At 56.4% G+C, this 24,392-nt stretch overlaps 2 protein-coding genes across 3 annotated transcripts in view; one reads left to right on the top strand and one right to left on the bottom strand.

Annotated features, from left to right (window-relative positions):
- WARS (tryptophanyl-tRNA synthetase) overlaps positions 1-14,190 on the top strand; it is a 29,041-nt gene extending 14,851 nt beyond the window's left edge. For both annotated transcript variants that reach the window (XM_027522008.1, XM_027522009.1), the window contains exons 5-11: positions 4,557-4,676; positions 5,630-5,812; positions 6,626-6,726; positions 8,553-8,665; positions 8,831-9,004; positions 11,442-11,582; positions 12,923-14,190. In XM_027522008.1, the coding sequence (XP_027377809.1) occupies positions 4,557-4,676; positions 5,630-5,812; positions 6,626-6,726; positions 8,553-8,665; positions 8,831-9,004; positions 11,442-11,582; positions 12,923-13,084 (994 nt within the window). In that variant the 3' untranslated portion in view covers positions 13,085-14,190. The remainder of the gene's footprint in view (positions 1-4,556; positions 4,677-5,629; positions 5,813-6,625; positions 6,727-8,552; positions 8,666-8,830; positions 9,005-11,441; positions 11,583-12,922) is intronic.
- Positions 14,191-17,804: 3,614 nt separating this feature from the next.
- Positions 17,805-24,392, bottom strand: SLC25A47 (solute carrier family 25 member 47). Its single transcript, XM_027522001.1, has 6 exons — positions 23,543-24,392; positions 21,272-21,315; positions 20,920-20,991; positions 20,095-20,277; positions 18,981-19,311; positions 17,805-18,666 (listed from the first exon to the last, which is right to left on the bottom strand). Exons 1-6 carry the CDS (start codon positions 23,568-23,570, stop codon positions 18,386-18,388), a joined length of 939 nt encoding a protein of 312 aa, XP_027377802.1. The 5' UTR covers positions 23,571-24,392; the 3' UTR covers positions 17,805-18,385.

The following is a 24,392-nucleotide window of genomic DNA, read 5'->3' as shown; positions in this document are numbered from 1 at the left end:
TTTTTACGCCTGAAAGCTGTTGAGTGGATGCAGCCCCGTTTAACAGCTGACGGGCTTTGGGGGGTTTTCCCTTTGGGGTTAGCACGAGCGCTGCTCTGAGTGTTTGTGTACAGGGTCTGGTTTCTCTTGGGTGTGTACTCGGGAGTGGAGTTGCTGGGTTCTGAGGTAACCTTAACAGTTTTTTGGAATTGCCAGTGTTTTCCACAGTGACTGCATCATTTTGCATTCCCACTAGCAAAGTGCAAACAAGGATTCCAATTTCTCCACATCCTTGCTAGTTGTATTTTCCAGTTTGTGTTTTTCTGAAACCATGCTAGTAAGTGTGAGGTGGTATTTCATCATGGTTTCGATTTGTATTTCCATAATGACTAATGATCTGAGCATCTTTCATGTGCTTACTGGCTGTTTTATGTATTCTTTAGAGACATGTCTCTTCTGATCCTTTGCCAACTTTTTAATTGGGTTATTTACCTTTTTATTGTATTATAATAGTTCTTTATATACTCTGGATACTAGTTTCTTATCAAATACTTGATTTGCAAATATCAGCTCTTTATTTACAGTGTCCTTAGAAGCATTTAGAAGCTTTAATTTTGATGAACTCCAGTTTGGTTTGGTTTGGTTTCGGTTGCTTGGTGTCATATCTAAGAAACCGTTGCCTAATTCGAAGTCGTGAACATACCCAGGTGTGTTTTCTTCTAAGAGTGGTATTTTTTTAGCTCTTACACTTGGGTCTCTGATCCACGTTGAGTTAATTTGTGTGTGTGTGTGAGGGGGGATCCAGCTTCCTTCTTTCTCATGTGAATATCCAGTTGTCCCAGCCCCACTTTTTGGAAATTGTTGTTGAATTTTCTTGACACCCTTGTTGAAAATCAATTGAAAATATATTTAAGGATTTATTAAATATACTACATAGTCCTGATGTCTGTAGCTTTGTAGTGAATCTTGACACTGGAAAATGTGAGTCCTCCAACTTTGTTCTCAAGATTATTTTGGCCGTTAGAATTTAGAGTGTTTGGATTTTAGAATCAGCTTGCTAGTTTCTGTACAAAGACAGCAGTCAGGGTGTCGATAGAGATTGCACTGCGTGTGTCGGTCAGTTTGGAGAAGTCTGCACCCTAAGATGGCGTCTGAGGTGGAATACTAAAGCTTCCGGCCCGTGCACAGAGAACATCTTTCCTCTCATCACTTTGGTTTCTTCATGCAGTGTTTTGTAGTTTTCAGTGTACAAGCCTTGCACTTCTTTTGTTAGGTTTAGGTTTTGTTCTTTCTGGTGCTCTTGAAAAGAGTATTTTCTGAATTTCCCTTCTGAACATTTCACTGCTGTTTCTAAAGGGGAAGTGTACCCCTGCGTGTCTGCTCTAGCTCAGCCTCACTGCAGCTCTGCTTCACTGCTGACACCAGAGAGGTAGGGTTTTCACACATCAGGGGGTTGGTTTTTCACCCATCGGGGGTTCTGCAGCATAAGTTGGGTCTCTTACAGTTTAAACCAATTCTGACACTGTCCACCTGGAGATAGTGCCCAGTCCCGTCCCACATGACTACCCCCAACCCCCTACTTCAGACACAGATCAGAGTCTAGGTTCTTACCTGTGCTTGAAATCCCACAACTGATCTGGAATTAATTTGCTCAAGCAAGGGAAACATTTTACTCACTAGATAGCCAGTTTATTGTAAAGAATGTAAGTCTGGAGCAGCCAGATTGGAGGAGGCATGTGGGGACGCTCAGAGCTCCCCGCCCGCCCGGGCACCACGCCCCTGTCTCCATGTGCTCACCAACCCAGAAATTCTCTGACACTGTCCTTTGGGTTTTTATAGGGCCTTCATTACACAGATTATTTATATCACTGGCCATTGATGGTTAAACTCAATGTCCAGCCCCTCTTCCCTCCCCAGAAAGAGGGACGGGGGTTGGGAGCTGAAAGTTCCAACCCTGTAATCAGAGCTGGTTCCCCAGCAACCAGTCCCCTTCCTTAGGGTATCCAGGGACTTTCCCAAAGTCGCTTAAATAACATAAACTTTGATGTAGTTGAAAGGGGAACTTTTTATATGAATAACACTCTATCATTCTTATCGCTTAGGAAATTCCCACAATGGTTTAAGGAACTCTATGCCTAATAGAAAATAAAAACAAAGACGAAATATATGATATTTCTTATTATCAACCACAATATTGCTCTACTATACAGAAATACAACTGATTTTTGTTTGATCCTACATCCTGCAACTTTGCTGAGTTCATTTATTCTTATGAAAAAAAAATTCAAAGATATAAATTTGAAGATTTAATTGTATAAGGGACATTGGTCTGTAGTTTTCTTTTGATGTCTTTGCTTTGGGTATCAAAATAATACTGGCTTTATAGATGCGTTGAGAAGTATACTCTCTTTCAGAAATTTTTTGGAAGTTTGTGAAGGATTGTTGTTAGTTCTCTTGAAAATTTGATAGAATCCTCTAGTGAAGCCATCTGACCTTAGGCTTTTCTCTCTGAGACTTTTTTTATTACTAGTTCAATTTCTTTGCTTGTTCTAGATCTGTTCAGATTTTCTGTTTCTTTTTGAGTCAGTTTTGGTGGTTTGTTTCTTTGGGAATTTTGTCTGGTTCATCAAGGTCATCTCGCACACTGGCCTGCAGTTCATATTACTCACTTATAATCCTTTTTATTCTTGTAAGTTGTTAGTTGTTCAGTCACTAAATCCACTCTTTGCGACCCCATGGACTGCAGCGCACCAGGCTCCCCTGTCCTTCACCATGTCCCTGAATTTGCTCAGACTCATGTCCATTCAGTGATTCCATCCAACCATCTCATCCTCTGTTGCCCCCTTCTTCTCCTGCCCTCAGTCTTTCCCAGCATCAGGGTCTTTTCCAATGAGTTGGCACTTCGCATCAGGTGGCCAAAGTATTGGAGCTTCAGCATCAGTCCTTCCAATGAATGTTCAGGGTTGATTTCTTTTTTAAGATTGACTGGTTTGATCTCCTAACTGTCCAAAGGACTCTCAAGAGTCTTCTCCAGCGTCACAGTTTGAAAGTATCAATTTTTCCGCACTCAGCCTTCTTTTTGGTCCAACTCTCACATCTGTACATGACTACTGGAAAAACCATAGCTTTGACTAGACAGACCTTTGTCAGCAAAGTGATGTCTCTGCTTTTTAATACACTATCTAGGTTTGTCATATTTTTTCTTCCAAGGAGCATCTTTTAATTTCATGGCTGCAGTCACTGTCCTCAGTTATTTTGGAGTCCAAGAAAATAAAATCTGTCACTAATTCCATTTTTTTCTCCATCTATTTGCCATGAAGTGATGGGACCAGATGCCATGATCTTCGTTTTTTGAATGTTTAGTTTTAAGCCAGCTTTTTCACTCTCCTCCTTAGGGACTTGATGAGATCCGCTGTGCATTGTCGGGCAGCAGCACCAGGCAGGTGACTAGATCCCTTGGAGCTGAGGGGTCCCTGCTGGGATCTGCCTTCACAAAACTGCACTCAGTGAGGGGGCCTAGTCAGTGCCCTGCCCTCAGGATAGCACCTCGAGTGCTCAGAGACTTCCTGCAAAACCATCCACAGCAGCTTACGTGACAGCCGCACTCTTTTTTCCTTCCATAAGCTGATAAATGTTTGATTTGTTATTTGTAAGAACCGAAAAAGGACTCTTTTTCTTCCAAACTCAGCCATTTTCATCTTTCCTTATTTCAGAAGCAGTGTGTCACCATCAAATCAAAGCTAAGTACAAAATCCAGAATAGCCCTAATCCTGTCAGCCCACAGATAAGCACTGCTCACCCCTGGTCAAGAATAGAAGTCACTTTCAGAATACTCTTGTCTGGGTTCTCCTACCCAGGCCTCTGGGAAAGGGAGCCAGTCCTCTTATTTGGCACACTTTAACGATACAGACTCCCAGATGCCACCCCAGACCCTCTGGATCAGAGGCTGGGAAGGTAGGCGTGGGCAGGTGTGATGTGGAGACGGCTGGTCAGGTGACTCTGATGCACCGCCCCGCAGGAGGCCCCTTGGTGTGCGCTGGGTACGGGCCCCAGTCCTTGTGGTGGTGCACGGTAACTCCCCAGATGGAGAGCCCTGGTCCCAGTGTGGCTGAGGAGCCCAAAGCAGATCTCCAGCTGGGGACATCCCCCGCCACGCCCTGCTGAGTCCTGACTGCGGGGAGCCCTGCGATGGCCCCCTCCTGAGCCAGCGGAGTTGGGGCTGCGTGGTTCTCAAGAAGGACTGGGTGGTGTCGGCCTGGGTCACTCCCAGGAAAGCATGTGAAGCAGACAGTACATCAACATCGAAATTTGGAAGAATTCCGAAAGAGGTCCAGGGGCTGCCCAACCATACCCACCCTTTAAACACGTTGTTCCCAACCTGCACGGCTTACACTTTTCAGCAGGCACAGGAGGAGCCGTTCAGAAGCAGTTTCCTGTCGTCCTTACAGCAGGAACAGCAAGGATAACACGCTCTCGTGGCTGGATTGTCTGTCTCGTTTTCATTCCCAGTTGAGCATTCACACCCTGACTCTTCTCTCAGAACACCTCACTGTTTTCTTGTCCCCTCTGTCCTTTAGAGACATGCATCAGATTCTGGATGCCTATGAAAACAAGAAGCCGTTCTATCTCTACACGGGCAGGGGCCCCTCTTCTGAAGCCATGCATGTGGGTCACCTCATCCCATTCATCTTCACCAAGTAAGTATTGCACCGCGGGACTGTGCTCACCGTGTCGGTGAGTTTTGAAACATGGAGAGAACAAACCAGCAATATATCTGCCAATTATAGGCAATAAATGTATTACTAGCATTATTATTTCCCCCCCCCTCAAAAAAAAAGGAAAAGAAATGTTAATCACAAACTTTGTGCAGAGCTGAGGAGACAGTGCCAGATCACGCCTGCCTGATAGCCAAGGTCTCGGGGAGCTGGTGCCCTTGTGGCTTCTCCCCACCCCGTCCCTAGGGTCACTTTAGCAGGACTGGGTGGTGGGGAGAGCACTGCTGTGGAATCAGCGGACCTGTGTCCTCCTGTCCCTGTCCGGGTGACCGTAGAAGCGTTACCTCTCTGGGCCTTAGTCTCCACTTCTCCCAGAGGAAGTACCAGTGCCCCGCCCTGCCGTCCCTGTAAGACTTCAGAGTAGAGTGCAGAGCGGCCAGCTCGGAGCCAACATGCATCGCCCTCCAGGCTAAGCAGTTGTTTTCTGATCTCGCCGACGGCATCCCCACTTCGAATTCCCTGGATTCACCGGGGCTGGACCCCAGCAGTAGCCTGCAATGCAGGAGACCTGGGTTCAATCCCTGGGTTGGGAAGATCCCCTGGAGGAGGGCATGGCAACCACTCCAGTATTCTTGCCTGGAGAATCCCATTGACAGAGGAGCCTGGCAGGCTGCAGTCCATGGGGTCGCACAGAGTCGGACACGGCTGAGGGTTAAGCACACATTGCACAGCCCTTGCTAACAGGAACTCACACAGAGTCGAGCTCAGGGTGTTCCTGTTTATAGGAGCTGAGTTCACAGTATGGTCAGAGGGTGAGACTTCCTGGGCAGGGGAGTTTTGAAATACACTGTTAGTAGGACCTGTGGTTTCAGAGGCACAGCAGTATTTCTCTGCAGAAAAATAAGGCGTGGGCCTCCCTCCCCCGTGTCTCCCAGGTGGCTGCAGGATGTGTTCAACGTCCCCTTGGTCATCCAGATGACTGATGACGAGAAGTACCTGTGGAAGGACCTGACCCTGGATCAGGCCTATGGCTACGCCGTGGAGAACGCCAAGGATATCATCGCCTGCGGCTTTGACATCAACAAAACGTTCATCTTCTCTGACCTTGACTACATGGGGTAAGGGGCAAACGCCTGGCCACCTTTTAAATGAGTGAACGCAGGCTGTAGACAGGCCATCGCAGCCAGGGCTGCTTCAGAAACAGCTGAAGGATCTTGAGGTCTGCAGAGTGTTTTCTTCCTTTATTCAATGTTATGGTCTGGTTTCCTGGTTTATTGACAGCTAAGACTTCCATCCTTAGCTTGTGGAGGGGGTAGCGATGGCCAGATGCAGGCCAGAGCAGCTCACAGAGACAAACCCTCCTTCCAGGGCCCATCAGTTTCTACCCAGATACTCTGTGCGGCTGCAAGTTGCCAATACCCTTGAATGATGAGAAGGTTAATCTGCCTTTAACTCACCACTGGCTCTCTCTAGCCATGGTTTCCCCACTTCCGCAGACTCAACCAGCCGAGCCAGTGCAGCACTGCAGTACTGAAAAGTACCACGTGTAAGTGGACCCATGTTGCTCCAGGGCCAGCAGTAATCTCCCACAACAAAAAACACAGTCCGTCCCAACAGATAGACTGCCCTGGAGCCCCCAAACTTGAAGCCCCGCACGCTCAGCCAGTGATCCCGGCAGAGCTGACACCCTTCACATGAGCCCCTGAGTCTGCATCGGCTGTGCTCCTGCCTCCTGTGCTGCTCAGCTTCGAGCTGACGTCCTTCCACAGGCAGCGGTGTGTCCGCCTCGCCTGCCCCCGGCCTCTCTGCCCACAGGGGGCAGCAGAGCGCCTTCCTCCCAGCTGACCCGGCCCCATGTGACCGTGCTGTCTGCTGCTTTGCCCTCGGCCACCACCCTCCAGTTCTGGGTTTGACTCTGACCTTCTTCACAGGATGAGCCCTGGCTTCTACAAGAACGTGGTGAAGATCCAGAAGCACGTCACCTTCAACCAAGTGAAAGGCATTTTCGGCTTCACTGACAGCGACTGCATTGGTAAGCCCACACTGCCCACAGCGCCCGCTGGCCCCTCAGAGAGGAGCCGAGCACAAAGGAGGGGGGCGCGTGCCGGGTGCCTGTGCGAGGCTGCACTGTCTCTGGGGTGGTTTGCAGTTTGTCTCTTTAAAAAGGTGGGTTTTCCCTGAATGTAAAGTGATGCATTTGGCCCCTTTTCTGGGCCACGTGGAGTATCCCCTCAGATCACACCCTGTCCCTCTCCTGCCTCGTCCGTTTTGAGGTTAGAAGGAAAAGGAGGCTGTGGATGACTTCGACCCTCCACCTGTTCCTGGGAGCCCGTCGGTGTGGAGGCCTTGGCGGGGCCCGGGTTGCAGGAGGGCTGCTCTGTGGCTGGAACGAGCCATCTTTGTCTCCCTGGGCCTCACTCCCCACCTCCGGGAGGAGCCACCCTGCCCACCTGCCTGCCTTGCTTTTCTGCCAGGCTCAGTGCCCAGCAGACAGGCCTCTGTGCACACACTGACCTCCCTGTCCCGTGTTTCTGCACCCCTTTCAGATGCAGTGACCATCTCTTCTTTCAGACCCTCAGCTCCTTGAGCTAAGAGTCAGTCCTGAGACTACTGGCTGGTCTCCTGACCCCTCCCTTTATTTTAGGCGCCCAGCCCCTGGCCCACTAGCTGCCAGCATGGAGCTCCCAGGATGTATCTGTGGGCGCCTGTACCAGGCATGCCCCACTGTGGGGGAGCACGTTCTGGGGGCCTGTCGGAAGAGAAACACCACAGAGGTCCTGCTGGGAGGCTTTTCACAGGAGCAGAACCCTTTGATGCCTCAGTCAGATTCATTCCTGACACTTGGGGCATAAACCTTTTGCTTTGGAAATGGTTTTCGGGGGTTTGTTTGTACTTTTTCTACTTTGAAACGGTGTTTTAATCCTGGAATCCAGGCAGCGAATGGGGAGACTTCTCTGAAGCTGCCCCGAGCCAGTGTGGAGATGGGGCTGTGGCGAGTAGCCGCACATTCTGTGCTGCTGAGACCCAGTTGTGAGTCTAGGCTCGGCCTCTCAGAGCTGCACCCTAGCTCTAGGAACCCAGTGGTGATCCGGGCTGGTGTCCAGTACATAAAATGGGGATGCGGTGACACTTTTCTGTAGAGTCGTGGGGTGTAGACAGGAGGCCCCGAGCCCAGGATGCTCAGTGCTGTAAAGGAGACACGGGTGCCCACGGAGCTGCTGCGTGGACCCCCAGAGACAGGCAGGAGCCCAGAAATGAGCGGTGTCTTTCCGCAGAGGGGAGAAAACAGCTGCCAGGAACAAGCGTCACAGAGACAGGACTCCAGGCCGGACCCACCCCAGGCCGTCCCGGAAACGTCCCGGCCTGGCCTGCCTCCACGCGTTGAGGGTCACACCAGGATCCGTGCCCTTTGACCCCAGAATTCTGCTTCCTCAGGTCTGAGCAAATACAATAGCAGTGTTAACAGCAGCAGCATCCAAAATATTAAGAACAGTTTTACATCCCAAAATGTCATAATTAGTTATACTAATTGACACTGAGGAACAACCTGGACACCCAGTGGCTAGAGAGTGGCTGAGGCACAGGAGAGAGCGTGGGTAAGCGTCACGAAGTGGAAGCTGTGAAGAGCAGAGCAGAGGAGAAGCTCACTGAAATGGGGGGGAAATGGATGAGAAAGGCACGAACTGGCACTGCAGATTTTTCTTCCTTCCTCCCAGCAATCCTTCTCTGTAGGTTTCAGATTTTCTTTAACGAGTGTTACTTTTCCAGGGGGGAGAAAAGCCCGTTTTTGTTCATCCCTTCTACAGTTCCAGGCAGAAACCAGTCTCAGGTATAAAAATGTTTTGTCCTCCCTCCCAGGGAAGATCAGTTTTCCTGCCATCCAGGCCGCTCCCTCCTTCAGCAACTCATTCCCTCAGATCTTCCGAGACCGGACGGACGTCCAGTGCCTCATCCCGTGCGCCATCGACCAGGTTAGGAGGCAGAGCCAGGGTTCCGTCAGCCTGGATGTTAGCAGGGGTCTTCACCCGCTTCAGGGGTGGGAAGGAGGGTCTGACGGTGGTGCAGGGCAGAGTTACTCGGGAGGTGCCCGCCAGCTGAGGGCAGCCCTCGTCTCCCCTGCCCCTGCCTCCCCACAGGACCCGTACTTCAGGATGACCAGGGACGTGGCCCCCAGGATCGGCTACCCCAAGCCAGCCCTCTTGCACTCGACCTTCTTCCCTGCCCTGCAGGGGGCCCAGACCAAGATGAGTGCCAGTGACCCCAACTCTTCCATCTTCCTCACGGACACGGCCAAGCAGATCAAGACCAAGGTGAGCGCGGCCCAGGCCTCGGGGGACTCACGCACTACCGCTCTGTCCTTTGGCCACCACGGGCACCCTGAGTTCCAGGGTCCAGGCAGCCTGCCCCGTTCCCAGATACGAAGTGAATGTGCTTGTGTCTTTTCATGTAGGCAAAACTTGGGAGGTTTTTTTTGTTTTTTTTTTCTTTTTTTTCTTCTCTGATTTCCTCACCAACATTGTTCTGAAAACAAAATCATGGCAATTTTCTTTGGTTACAGCTAAACAATAGAGAAAATTTAGTGTACTTCTGAGCACCAGTTGTATTCCAGGAGCTGGACCACGCACTCTCTGTATGTTTTGGTTTTTATTCTCACTGATGTGTCCCTTTAAGATGAGAAGGGTGAGGCCCAGCGAGGATGACCAGCTCGACCCAGTTTTCCCCAGAAACCGAAGGTGCCCTCCTAGCCCACGCACCGTGTTCCCGCGCCAGGGTGTAGGGGCTGGTTCTCTCCGGAGCGTTCCCGCTGAGACTCAGTATTGACAAGTGTCCTTCCACAGGCCAGTCAGGTCCTGGCCAGGAGTGCTGCTCCCAACCCACGTGCAGCAGGAGCTCAGTAAATATTTTTCAAGTCACCAGAGAAACGAGAAATGGGAATTCGTTTGAGCTTCCTTACTTTTCAGGCCCGCACTTCGTTGCTCGGTTCTGAGCTGCCAGTGTGCATACAGACCCCTCACTGTTGCACAAAGCTGTGGACATTTTAGTTGGAACTGTGTGTGTGTTTGTGGTCTGGAAGATTACAACAGGAGTGACCGAAACTACATTTGGGGCGTGTAATGCCACCATGAGTCAGTCCAGGCCCCTGCCCCTCCTGGAAAGTCCCGCTTTCTGGTTGACAATGGGGAGCCCTTAGTATCAGAACAGTCCTCCGGGAAGTGGCAGCCGCCAGCTTTCCCAGCCTCAGGTGGAGGCTGGTGTGAACAGGGCTTTTTCTTTCTCTTTCACTTCTGGCTAAAAATTCCAGCACCTGGAATGCAGAAGAAGGGGAGGGACACTCCTGTTCCCTCCTGCAGAGAAGTCATTTCCTTTCATTTTTTTGAGAAGTTGTTATAAAAGAAGGGGCCAGCAGAGACCCAAGCGTCAGGAACCACCCTGGCTGCCGAGATTGAAAGCACCTTGGGGGACAGGACAGGGTCAGGCCAGGCCCTTGTCCCCAATCCCTAAGTCCCACTTCAACTCCAGAAGCAGAGTCTTCAGCCCAGAGAGGGGGCATCTGCTCCAGCCCCGTCCCAAGAATTAAGAGTAGAGTGCTAGGAACACTGCGGCCTGACTGTGGTCGCCTGCCACACGCTCACCTGTGTGAGCTCACGGAGTCCTCAGACCCTCCTGGACGCTGCGTCCACTGCCTGGCAAGGGGATAGGCCTAGAGTGTCTGGCAGCTTCTCTGCGTTCACACAGCCGGGTCGCAGAGGGCCAGCCGTAACCCAGGTTGGCCCGTGGCCTGGCGTCGGGCTCCTGCCGCTCACCTGCTGTTGGTAAGGGACCACGGTCATCAGGTATCACTGTCCAGCGGGAGCCACTCTACAGAACTGCAGACTAGAGGCAAAGCTCACGTGAGATCGTGTGTACAAGTGGTTACTGCCTGTAGAGTGTGGCCCAGATTTGAGATTTCAGTCCCAACACGGATCACTGAACAGCTGCCTAGTAGCGGGGGCCTTGTCAGAGCTTCCAGTGTTTCTCGGAGCCGTTTAGCATCCCCACCAGAAAGGCCTTGCCCGCCAGCCTCTGCCCCCACATTCTTCTGGGCGATCCAGTCAGGAATCTGCCCGGAGTCCTTCTGGGAGGCTTACCAGACATCTCCTTGAGACCACTGACTCTGCGCACTCTTCTCCCCACGGGAAAATACGTTTGTACATGGAAGGTTTCTCAGACACTCGCTAAAAGAACATTGGAGGAACTCTCCACTTCTGGGCTTTTCTTCTCTCTGCTCTTGACCCTGACTTCTCTAAGGTTATCTTCAGTCCTACAAGCCATTTTGTTAGTTTCTGAACCTGTCTGTTGTCAGCTTCTGGAAGTGCCTGTTCAGGTGGGCGCTGCCCGTGGCCCTGTCCACCCCCCACTCCACCCAGGCCCCGCACGGGCTCTGCCTCCCTGTGGCTGTCTCTGTGCCTCCTGTCCTTGTCCCCAGGGAGGGGCGGGTGGCTGTGTCTGTCATCTAGGTGAGCCTGCGGACAGGTGAGGACATTTGCCCAAGCTTCTGCAGGGGCAGTGCTGTGGTTTTTCTGATTCTGTTCTGTCTCTGTGGGTCGGGGGAGGGGTCAGAGCTCACCCACCCTCTGGAGCCCCCTTCTCTGCAGTGAGCCCCGCAGTGGCCAGTCCCCAGGCTCCACAGGAAAGGGCGGTTTGCGGGCTCCCCTCACCACACAGGGGGCCGCCTGGCGAGCATCCGTGTGCCCTCTCCTGGTGCAGGTCAACAAGCACGCCTTCTCCGGAGGCAGGGACACCGTTGAGGAGCACCGGCAGTTTGGGGGCAACTGTGACGTGGACGTGTCCTTCATGTACCTGACCTTCTTCCTGGAGGATGATGACAAGCTGGAGCAGATCAGGAGGGTAAGGCGGGGCTGTGCCTGTGAGGGCCCTGGAATGCCCTGCGGCCAACGTTCCCGGGGCCTGGGTCTACAGGGCCGGCGCTCAGCTGAGACGAGATCAGAGCTGAGTAGGTTGGTCATCTTCATGACCACGTGCCTGGAAACCTCATGAACGGATGGTTCCCAAAAGAGAAAATACAAACTAGTAGTAGCCACACTGTAAGATTAGATCCTCCTGGTCATCAGGGAAGCAGAAGGTAAAATGAGACCCGTCAGTGCTGACACCGTCCCCGAGCCTCCCCAGCGGGTTTGTGTCATATTACAGTGATTGTAATTCCGGGGCGCAGTGAGCCCGAGAGCCCGGGGAGCATTCGTAGCCTCTGCCTCAGGATTTCCAGTCCTTGGCATCTTTTCCAAGAAACTAATCCTGAGTAAGAAAGAGCTCTGTATGCAAATATGTTGAAATGGTGTTAGCAAAAAGTTCAGAACAGACTGTATAGCAGAGGAAGCCTTAACTAAGAATCGTCAGGAGGGATTCTCAGGCAGGCGGGAGGCTTTGATCACGCAGGAGGATTGGCCAGTGCTAGTGGCAGAAGGACCCCAAATTGGCCGCGCGGCGAGACCCACCAAGTCTAAATACACCGCAGAGAGCAAATCTGACAGAAAGCAGGCCGGGACTCGCGCGGGCTCAGCCTCTGGGCCCTAATCAATCTGACAGAAAGCGGGCCGGGACGCTCGCGCGGGCTCAGCCTCTGGGCCCGGAATCTGCAGGGGAGTTTACAGAAAGCAGGCCGGGACGCTCGCGCGGGCTCAGCCTCTGGGCCCGGAATCTGCAGGGGAGTTTACAGAAAGCAGGCCGGGACGCTCGCGCGGGCTCAGCCTCTGGGCCCGGAATCTGCAGGGGAGTTTACAGAAAGCAGGCCGGGACGCTCGCGCGGGCTCAGCCTCTGGGCCCGGAATTTGCAGGGGATTTTTTTCCTTTCCTTTGATGCTTTTTGTCAGCTTTAGGTACTTTGTTAAGTTTGTTCAACAAGTACATTTTACTATCACAATCAGAAGATGAAAACAAATTCAGCGAAGATTTTAGAGACGCCAGTAAGGTTGAAAGGCTCAGCCATGGCTTCGGGTCTTGGACTCCGCTGACCTGGCGCGCAGGTGGGGTGCCCAGCCCTGCTCTTCGTCCTCATGTGTCAGCTGAGTCACAGCTGCCCGCAGAGCCCAGAGGCGTTTTCAGAAAAGGGTGGTTTAAGGCCCTTGTGTTTCCGTGTGGCCAGTGTGCCAGGCTCTGCGTGGGTACTGTCGAGGGAGGGAGGTGGCCGGGCGTGCACAGCCGCCTCATGTGGCCTGTCTCCTCCCGCTCAGGACTACACGAGCGGGGCCATGCTCACCGGCGAGCTCAAGAAGGAGCTCATCGAAGTCCTGCAGCCCTTGATTGCCGAGCACCAGGCCCGGCGCAAGGAGGTCACCGACGAGATCGTGAAAGAATTCATGACCCCCCGGAAGCTGTCCTACGACTTTCAGTAACGCTCACTTCCTCTATGCTTACTCAGAGATGTAATTTACCCATAATCCCAACTCAGTCAAATCAGCACCCCCCTGCTGCTGCCCTAGGCTCTATCAGATGGTAATTATTGGCCCAGGTCTGTAAGTTCTGTGTTTCTCTCAGCGCTGTTTCTTCCCTTGAATGTCATTCCGGCCCCTGTGGGTAACTGGGTGCCGGGTAGTATCGTGTGGTCACACAGACAAGTCCAGCTGGAGTTCCTCCCACAAAGCAGCCCCTGGGGCTGGATGTCCACCAACCAGCCTGTTGTGGTCCACAGGACGACTCCCTGTTTGAAAGCATCCTGCGTCCAAACACATTCTTCCACCTGCTGTATAAAAGGATATATAGTCCATCTATATGTACCTGGAATCAACATGGTGTTGCCATAAAACTTTTTTTTAAGTGCTTTGAAACAGTAATGTAAGAAAGCTTAATGGGCACAAGAGGCATTTCAGCCCATGCCCCCCTCCCATCTTATTGAAGATGAAATGATGGCCAAAGGCTTTGCTAAACTTTAAATTCCAAGATCTCACAGCTTAAAAGCTGCCTTTAACGTTTCTGAGTATTGGCCTGAGTTGGCCAATTTTTACTAAATTGAGTCTTTATGGGTGAAACTTTCCAGTTTACTTACTAAACTCCAGGCCATGCATGTACTGTACTCCAGAAGTGACGCGCCTTTCCCTGAGCGAACTAATGCTCTATCCACCGAGTAATCCTAGACACTCCATGTGGGGAACCAGTGGCTGCTCCACTCTGACCGAGCCGGACGCTGAGGCCAGTCTGTTGCCTTTGCACATCCTTTTGTTTTGACACCTGACTGGTGTGGAGGTCTGTCTGCACACAGCAGGCCCTGCCTGTGTCCCCAGACGGGCGGACGTAGCTAGATGCCGCCAGCAGCCCTCGAGGCCGCGGCCGCGTGTCCGTGGGAGGCCTGCTTGGTGGAGCGCCCTGTGCAGCTGTGGAAAAGCGCAGACCTGTCCCAGGGAAAGCCCTTGGTCCAAGTATCTGTCCCTTCTGGAGGCACAGGGTCCATTCCTGGGCACCCTACTCTGGTCTCTCTCATGACAATAAACTTCCTATGGTCCCACCTGTGTCACTGTGCTGTCTGGGGTTTGAGGAGCGAGCAGGGGCCTCACTCTGGCCCAGGGCCATGCCGTGGATGCCCTTGAGCCTGCAGAGGTCCCCCTGGCACGCGTGCGGGATGGGATCACAGCCCTGCGTGGCGCTGGCTCCCACACTCACTGGATGTTCCTGACAGCCTTGGAGAACGCAGACAGATGTCCGCATTTTGTGGTCGAGGGAAGTGGCCATGGGGGTGGTCTGAAAGGTGCTGTGTAGACAGTGGCCCCAGGCCATTTGCAGGGGTCTCAGAGCAAGGGCCCGGCCAGATGAGCCCAGGGCTCGCGCTGCCTGCCCGCCTCATACTGCAGGCGGGAAGACTGAGGTCCAGCAGAGAGCACAGCGGCTTGTCCAAGGCCGCCCCGTGAGGTCGTGTCAGACGGGCCTACCCTGTCTTGTGCTGTGCCCGCACGAGGTTCCCACCTGGGCAGCGCCAGGATCGGGAGCACGTCCCGTCTCCTCACCCAGCCTCTACTCCCTCCGGACTGGAGGTGAGCCCCCAGCAGAGGGTGGGGCGGTGTGGCTGGGCAGCTAAGGTGATCTCTCTGCTCCCCTGTGCCCATCTCTCAGGAGGGACCACAGCCAAGGCCCCAGGGAGGGTGGGCGTTGTCCTGGGTCTCAGAGGACAGGGCTGCAGCCCCACAGTAGCCAGTGACGGAGGCGGGGGGCAGGGACCTCACCCCCACCCCCTGATGTAACAGAAGCAACGACAGACACCTCATGTTTGGGTCAGCTGGGTCTTGGGTCAGAGGTCAATGCCCAAAGTCACTGCTGGTAAGGGCCACAGACACTCCCACCCCCCACGTTTTGCTAAAAAACAGAGGATTCTTACAGTTCCCGAGAGAAGCCCTGAATCAGGATGGGCAGGTGTGCAGCCCAGCGCTGTCTGAGGGGTGAGGTTGGATTCGGTCCCCAGCTGCCATGACTGTTACTGTCCATCCCCTCAGACCTCACGGCACCTCAGGGGTGCCCAGTCTGGTGGACCCGATGGAGCTGGGTCTGAGGGGCAGCAAGAGCCCACGCAGGTGGAGAGGTGGGCCGGCCCCAACCCCGCGTCCCCACATCTCCTGCGTCGGCAGATGGGATCTTTACCACCTCGCCACCTGGGAAGCGCCCTGTGGACTCTGGGCCAGCCCTTCTCCCCACCCTTCATTTCCACGCTCCAGAGGACCTCACCTCTCCACGGCTGTGGCCCGAGCGAGGCAGAGCCGCTTCCCCAGCACGGCAGGGCCAGTGCCCGGTGACCACCCCCTCCCCTGGAGGAAAGCACCTGGGCAGGCTAGCAGCGCTCTCGTCAGGAAGATGACACAGGGCTCGATAGCGGTTGAACCCTTTTGTGAGCTGACCCCTTCTGCCAGCACCTGGCCAGGACGCCCCAGCATCTTCACCAGCGTACCAGTGAACCCCCAGGAACGCTCTGCGGGGCCTTGCTCACGCACGCATTCATGCATTCCACACACACACACCACCCCTAAGCCCTGGCTGTATGCCACACACACACACCACACCCTGAGCACCAGCTGTATACTACACACACACCCTGAGCACCAGCTGTATGCCACACACACACCCCACACCCCGAGCACCAGCTGTATACTACACACACACACCCTGAGCACCAGCTGTATGCCACACACACACACCACACCCCGAGCACCAGCTGTATACTACACACACACACCCTGAGCACCAGCTGTATGCCACACACACACACACACACCCCGAGCACTGGTTGTATGACACTGGTATCACACACACACACCCTCAAGCACCAGCTGCATGACACCAGTATCTCACACACACACACACACCCCCTAGCACTGGCTGTACGACACTGGTATCACACACACACACACCCGAGCACTGGCTGTATGACACTAGTTTCACACACACACACACGAGCACTGGCTGTATGACACTGGTATCACACACACACACACACACGCACACACAAGCACCAGCTGTATGACACCGGTATCACACACACACACACCCCGAGCACTGGTTGTATGACACTGGTATCACACACACACACACAAGCACCAGCTGTATGACACTGGTATCACACACACACACACACACACACACACACACACCCGAGCACTGGCTGTATGACACTAGTTTCACACACACACACACAAGCACCAGCTGTATGACACTGGTATCACACACACACACACACACACACACACACACACCCGAGCACTGGCTGTATGACACTAGTTTCACACACACACACACAAGCACCAGCTGTATGACACTGGTATCACACACACACACACACACACACACACACACACCCGAGCACTGGCTGTATGACACTAGTTTCACACACACACACACGAGCACTGGCTGTATGACACCAGTATCACACACACACACACACACACACACACACACACACCCGAGCACTGGCTGTATGACACTAGTTTCACACACACACACACACACACACACACACACACACACCCGAGCACTGGCTGTATGACACTGGTATCACACACACACGAGCACCAGCTGTATGACACCAGTATCACACATATACACACACCTGAGCACTGGCTATATGACACCGGTATCTCACACACACACACACACACACACACACACACACACACACAAGCACAAGCACCGGCTGTATGACACCGGTATCACACACAAACCCTCGAGCACCGGCTGTGTGCCAGGCTCTGACCTGAGTATAACCCATACCGAGCCTGCTGCCCATAGGCAGCTTGCAGTCTCGGGTGGGGTGGGGGTGGGGGCAGGAGATGGATAAGTGACCAGACGGTGAGCGGGGGGCCTAGGGGGGCAAAGCAGGAGAGACCTTCCCGCAGCCGAGGGCAGGCAGGGAGAGCTTCCTGGAAGAAGTGCCATCTGGGACCTGTGGTCGTCCAGGCAGGGGCGGGGAGAGGTGCTCCCATAGAGAGCACAGGGGTAAGCAAATGCCTGGGTTTTGGGACAGGAGAGGCCAGAGGAGGGTCCACCCATGTTTTCTGGGAACAGGAAAGAGTTTTCCGTTCAGCCAGAACCCTGAATGTCCTTCAGTCCAAAGTCACAGTCAAGGCTGGTGTCCGAATGAGTGAGTGTCCAGGCAGGGGTCGCCTGGCTTTATCAGAGGGCTGCTTCAGTGGGCACCTAGCTGTTCATGCTGGACCATCCCTGGAAGCCACGTGGTGCCTGAGAGAGGGCTGGGATCTCAGAAGTGCGGGTGTGAGGTCCCCCGTCCTCCATGCTGTGTGGCCCTGGGCAGGCCTGGCTCCCCCTCTGAGCCGTCGTGATGACCTGCCTGAGGACCCAGCAGTGCTGAGGATACATGGACCGCCCCTCCTCTGGGCCCTGTCTTGACTCAGAAAGCGGGTGGGTTTGGGACGGGGTAGAGGGGTGAGGAGAACTGGCTTCATGCTGCGGCAGGCTCCTCGCACAGACCAGGGGAGTCAGGGGGAGCTGGGCTGGGCCTCCATGCACCGTCCGCCTGGTGGGCACCTCGGCCACTCAGTTGGCGAGGGCCTTGGCCTCTGAGGACCAGCTGACAATGGGGAAAACCAGTCACCAGCCCCACAGACCACAGAGCAACATGCCTGAGCAGCCTGAGAAAAACATTTTATTAGCAACAGCTCCCCTCTGAGTCCTGCTTCTGCAGCAGAACAAGGGGGACCAGACCTCACACAGCTCCCGGGGCTGCCTGGTGCAGGGACCAAGCAGGCAGGCGCCCGACAGCTGTGCCCGGGTCCCAGGCCTGAAGGGCGGCCTGCACAGCAGGGCGAGCTGACTGAGGAGGGGTGGGGTGCAGGAACGGTGTCAGGCGGACTCAGGGGCGCCCTGAGGACACGAAGCATCGGGGAAAGGCTGAAAGGGAAGCCGGGGATGGCCCCACCAACCAAATGCACAGACAGCCCCAGGCCAACACATCCTCATCCCTGGGTGCCCACCTGCCCCTCCCTGGCTTTGACCCTCAGGTCAACTTGGCCGTGGCCGGGCGGGCCCCTGGACCTCCCCTCGTGGTCCATTGCCGGGCGGGGAGGCCCTGGCCGTGCTGGGGGGTAGTAGCCCCCTGGGTCCAGAGCCTCGCACTCCCCTCCGCCGCCTCTAGCTCCTGCAGGCCCCTCTGGGAGCTCTTGGCAGGTTGGCGCCCCACCCCCGGAGTGGGTGGCAGGCAGCAGCTATGTGAGCAGGCCCCGCGTGAGCCTCAGCACGGCCTCGTAAGCCACGAACACCACCATGTTGACGGGGAAGGCACGGCAGCAGTTGAGCAGCAGCCCCTTGAAGAGCACACGCAGCCCCTCTTCCCGAACGCTGGTCAGCACGCAGTGCAGGAGGCCACGGTAGCGCTGGCGGCCCCGGCCGTCCGCCTGCAGGCGCGCCTTGATCACGTCCATGGGGGTGGCCACGGCCCAGGCCAGCGCCCCGGCACAGCCACCGGCCACCAGCACGCCCGAGACATCTGCGGGGAGAGCGCACGGGCGCCTCGGTTAGAAGCTGCGCCGGGGAGACTGGGCAGGGTAGGGCAGGCACCTGAGGCAGGGCCTCCTGGCCGTGAGGGTGCCCTGGGCTCTTGCCACCCATGTGACCTGTCCACCGCCACCCGGAGCAGGCCTGTTCTGACTCGTGTTGGGGGCCACGAGCATCCCACCTGGGGGCCCCGGGGCCAGCGTGGCCTCGATCCGTCTCCTCTCCAGGCTGCAATGCCAGCTGGGCTGACCACCCCCCTACATACCCTAACCTGCACCATCCCAGGCCCCAGGCCCCCCTGCTCACCTGGCCGGCTTTGGCCAGCGGGAGTCAGCCACTCACAGAGGGTGGCGTACGAGAGGAAGTAGGTGGCGAAGGAGTGCCCGTCCCGGAAGAGCAGGGCCAAGCTGCCCTTGTAGAGGCCGCGCAGCCCCTCCTCCCGGGCCACCGTGGCCAGGCAGTGCAGCGGCCCGCGGTACCTGGGCCCGGGCAGCGGACCCGCGGCGGGCACGGGGCAGGGGGGAGGCGCGGCCAAGGGCACCAAGGGCCCCGAGGCCGAGGGCCGCCGCCGCTGCTGCGCCTGCGTCTGTGTCTGCAGGCGGACCTTGGCCACCTCGGTGGGTGAGGTCAGGAACACCTGGGGGAGGGGGGCACGGTGAGGAGGCAGCGCCGCCTGGGAGCCCTGCCCCAGGGCTCCCTTAGCCTCCGCGGCCCACAGTGCTCTCCAAAGGAGCGTGAGTCCTGGGAAGCCCCGCGCTGGCCCATGGGCCACGGTGGGGCGGGCTCGAAGCCAGCTCTGCCCACCCGGCCGGAGCCAGCCCTTCCTTCAGCTGCACATCCCCTGCTGGCAGAGCACCCGCCACACAGTAGGTGTCGGGTCAGTGTGACTCCAGTTCATGACAGTACTCAGTCACACCATTCATCTGCTCACGACTGCCGCTGCTCAAGCGCTCAGTCGTGTCCCACTCTGTGAGACCCCACAGACTGTAGCCCGCCAGGCTCCTCTGTCCATGGGATTCTCTAGGCAAGAATACTGGAGTGGGTTGCCATTTCCTCCTCCAGGGGATCTTCCTGACCCAGGGATCGACATATTGATGTGTTATTTAACTAATGTTAAGAGTAATGCAACCCTTAATGTGAACACTGACAATACTAACATATATTATAACACAGGATCGTTTTACTCATACTATGGGCTGCCATCTCGTAGGTGCTCCCACCGGTTAGCCCCCCGGGCTGGGGGCTTCACACGTGTGACCTTAGCACACCTCTTACAGATGAAGAGACGGAAGCTCAGACAGGCCCCCTAGCCTGCCCTCGGTTACCGAGTCAGCTGCATCCTCAGCCACAGTACCCCCGCCTCCATCCACCTGTCCCCCAACTTGTGTGCCCCGGACTGCCTCACCCCTCCCCTACTCACGCGGACGAGGCCAGAGGCAAATCCCGAGAGCGTGATGTCGGTCTTGGCGGGCTTGGCGTCAGCGCTGCCGTAGCGGACCCGGCAGATGTGCGCGAGGCAGTGGCGGTAGGTGCCAAAGGACACGGACGAGACCAGGGACACGGTGCACACGGGCAGCGAGAGGCCCCTGTAGAAGCCCCGCACCTGGCGGCAGGGGCAGAGGCCCCGGGGCCCGAGTCAGGCCGGAGGCCCAGCCAGCGGTGGGGCAGGAGGGCCGGCTGCCCGTGGGGCCCCTGGACCAAGGAGCTGGCTCTCACCTCACCCCCCCGCTGCGGGACCTCAGCAAGGCGGCCTCAGCTTCCTCAGCTGTACAATGGGGCTTGTAACACCCCGGAGGCCAGGCCCGCCTGGGGGCTGCTGCGACCATAGTGGTGCTGAATTAGCAGCGTGGCCACTGCTCTTTCTCTTTCGCTCCCCTCTGGCCAGCACCGACTCCCAAGTTCACTTCGGCAAGTGTCCCTGAGGCCCCTCCTCCAGATGGGGCTCTGAGCTGGACCCCTGATGACTCCACCCAACATTCTTTGGAGGGGTGCCCCGCCTGGTGGGTCCTCCTTTGAGCTTTGAAGTCCCCAGATGCCCCTTCCAGACCCTCTCCTGGAGGCAGGACCTCACTCTGAGCGCCTCCTATGTGCCAGAACCCCAGCTCTCGTCCTCAGAGGAATCCGGGGGCCTGATACAGCTATTCCCACTTGGAAGGCTCGGAGAGGAGCTCAGGATTGCCAGGCTGGCTGCTGAGTGGTGGCCCCAGAGTCCACCCCCTGCCCATGACCCTGGCCCCAGGCCTACCCGCTCTCGGTGATACGTGTCCCGGACGCAGTCCCAGATGCCCGTGTACTTGGCCTCTGTCTGGATCCTGACCTATGGGAGAAGCAGGCTTCAGGAAGGGGTGACTCCAGGCCTGGGGTGAGGTCGGCAGGCCCCGGGGAAGGGCAAGAGCCAATCCCTGATGGTCACAGCCATGCTGTGACCCCCTTCACGGTGAGCGACCTGAGTCTCAGCAGGGAGAAGGGGGCTCTGATGGTCCTGAGTACACGAGGGGAGGTGGTGGGGAGAGACAGGGTCTGCCCAGCAGGCTAGAAAATTCTTCTGGCCATAGATGGGGACCTAAGCCCAGGCAGGGGCCTGGCAATGACCGTACCTTCACCGTGTCCAGGGGGTAGCCCACAGCAACACCGCAGACACCTGTCAGAAAACCAGGGGAGCCGGTGAGGGGAGCAGGAGACTGAGCCGCCTCAGCGAGGGGAGGGCCCCGACCACGCTCCTGCAGAGAGACCCCACCAGGCTCTTCTTGTCCACACCACATCTCAATAGAGCAGGAGCGTGACCCCCATTTTACAGATGAGGAAACTGAGGCTCAGAAGGGTAACGTGATGTCAGCCAGGCTGCCAGTGGTCTCTCCTTCCGAGTCTTGGCCCCCTGGACCCTCCTTCTGAGAGGCAAGGGTGCTCCACGGCCTCCCCTCCAGCATCAAGTTCCAGAAGAACTGGTCCATTTGCTGGGCCCTGTCTCCTAGCCAGGCCGAGCTCACGCTCAAGCCTCAGTCTGTGAAGGGTCTGTCTGCAAGCAGGAAGCCACTGCGCCTCGCAGCTGCGGGGGGTGATGGAGGGGCTGTGGCCCAGGCAGAGGCTGGGGACGGAGAAAGCCCGGGGCACCAGGCCTCCAAGAGGGATTGCTGGAAGCACAAGTTTGCATGAAACGGAGTAGAACTCGAGACTTCAGGGACCAGGGCTCTCTGCCTCCTGCCAAGAGGACAGGTGCCAGCTTCCTTCACTTTCTCCTCTCCTAACACCAGGGTCTTAGCCAAGCCCCTGGCACTACCACACGGAAGACAGAGAGTGGGCAGGTCCCTGGGGTTTCATCCGGGGGGAGGAGGGGCTCATGAAGACCACCTGAAAACAGGAAGGTGTGTGGGGGCTGAGCCCTATTTATTACGTATCCCAGGACTCAGTAAATATGCACGAATGAAATAACAGTGAACGAACGAGTGAAGGAACAAAAGGGGGGAAGCCAAAAAATGGCTCACTGACTTGAGAATTACCTTCCTCGACCCTTACATATGGCTTCCCAGGTGGCTTGGCGGTAAAGAACAGGCCTGCCATGCAGGAGACGTGGCAAGAACCATGGGTTCAGTCCTTGCGTTGAAAGGTCCCATGGGGAAGAAAAAATGGCAACCCACTCCAGTATTCTTGCCTGGGAAATCCCATGGACAGAGGAGCCTGGTGGGCTACAGTCCATGGGGTCGCAAAAGGTCGGACACGACTGAACGACTAAGCACACACGCAGGCACAACCCTTACGTTATACCACACCACGCTCCTGCTCGTCCATCAGAATCCTGCCACACCATCACCTCCTCTGTGGAGCCTTCCCTGACCCCCATACTCGGGGCTGCCCCCGAGCCAGAAAAACCGTTGGTCACATGGCTGTCACAGGGCTCTGCTGCTATCCAGAGCTCAAGTTCTTCAAGGAAAAGGCCCAGGTCTGCCTCCCTGTGTCCCAGAGCCAGGCACAGAGAGCAGGAGCCCTTTCCACCCAGGCCTTCCCAGGGCCCTGGCGCGAAGATGTGGGACTCAGGAGCCCTTCCTGCTGTGAGATCCAGGGCAGGTCAAGCCCCGGCTCCTTAGGGGGCTGATGACCAGGAAAGCCTCAGGCCCGGCCCCCAGCGGGAACCTCAGACAGCCCACTGGTAAGGCCTGGGCCGGGTCATTCCCATCTCAGCACTGCCCACCCCTTCTGAAGAGAACACCCCACGCTATTCCTAGAAGTATTGATGAGCAGCCCCTGCCATTTCACAAGAGGACAGAGGTCAAGGGCGCCTCACCCAAAATAGCCTGTGTGAGCTGAGCTGGGAGGAGCAGATCCCCTTCCTGGATCCGGCTTTCACAACAGCCTTCTCTCCAGAGGTGAAAACAGCCCAGCCAGGTGGGGACGGGCCCACGGGTGCACACAGCCAGGGAGCCAAGGGGGTGCCAGGCTCATCCGGGACCCTCCCCCACCACACCTCTGCCCTCGCAGTTGGTCCCCACCGTCCAACCTCTCCTGGAGCCTCTCATCCCATCCTTCTCCATGCGCGTGGCTCCCAGCCTCCCCCTGGCCAGGCAGAGAGACCACCCACCCTCTGCACCCTACCCCTGCCCGCCCCTCGGCCTCCAGGCCGAGCCCCCCAGGCCAGAGTAGAGTCGCCCCCACCCAGCTCCTCCTGGGCTCTGGGCCGCCTGCCCCGTCGTCTCCGGGGAAAACTCCTCTCTCCTCCCAGCACCTGTGCCCCCCCGCCAGGCACCAGCCACCTCCTGGAGGCCTCAAACCTCACTGCTGCCCTGGGACAGAGAGCCTCCTTCCAGCACCCCCACCCCACCCAGGTCCCCCGGGAGCAACGGCCCCCTCTGAGGCCCCACGGTGCCCACTCTTACCTCCGATGGCTCCAGCAACAAAATCCATGGAGAGCGCGGGTGGCGGGGGAAGGTGCAGGGGTCAGGCTGCCTGAGACGTCGGTCTGGTGCCACCACCAGGGTGGCTTCCGAAGCTGCCCGCGGGCTCCTCACAGACCTTAAATAACCGCGGTGGGGGCAGGGACAGGACGCGGAGCCTGCTGACCAGTGGCCCCAGGGGCAGAGGCCTTGCCGGGCCGAAGGCAGGTCAATGCCCACCTGGACTCCCTCCCACCTACCCCAAAGGACCCTTGTCCCAGTGCCCTCGGGATCCAGGTGTCGAGAAGTGTGTGAGAGGCCACGGGTGACGTCAGATTCAGAAAGTATGATCGCTACCACCACGTGCAGGCCCAGGTTTCAGACCACCCCCTGGGGAGGCTCTGACGCCCCCACTTCTCCAAACCCAAGCTCAGCCCTTATCCATCCCTGGGCCTCCCTGACTCCCCCGGAGTTGCTCCTGCCCGGGTAACCATCAACGTTCCCTCACTTATTCATTCAATAAACACTCTCTGAGTTGAGCCTGCGCTCAGGCAGCCCAGTCCCATCCCCAGGGAGCTCCAGCTAGCAGGGAGGGAGTGGGGATGACGGGCCACCAATGACACAGCCTCAGGGAGGCTGGCCAGGGCCCTCCTGTGAGCAACCCAGCCACAGACCAAGGTCTCCATGTCCTTCGTATCACCCTGGGCCCCACTCCGCTTGCTGCTTCCACATCCATCTCCGTGTGCCCAGGGCTCCAGCCAGATCCAACTCTGAGTCCCCAGCACCCAGCACGGACCCAGCTCTGAGCAGGGCTCGCTGAGGAAGGGGACCAGGGGCCAGGCCTCCCGACCTT

Source organism: Bos indicus x Bos taurus, chromosome 21, assembly GCF_003369695.1.
Source record: "Bos indicus x Bos taurus breed Angus x Brahman F1 hybrid chromosome 21, Bos_hybrid_MaternalHap_v2.0, whole genome shotgun sequence".
NCBI lineage: Eukaryota > Metazoa > Chordata > Mammalia > Artiodactyla > Bovidae > Bos > Bos indicus x Bos taurus.
This window is presented reverse-complemented; position numbering and strand designations above follow the sequence as displayed.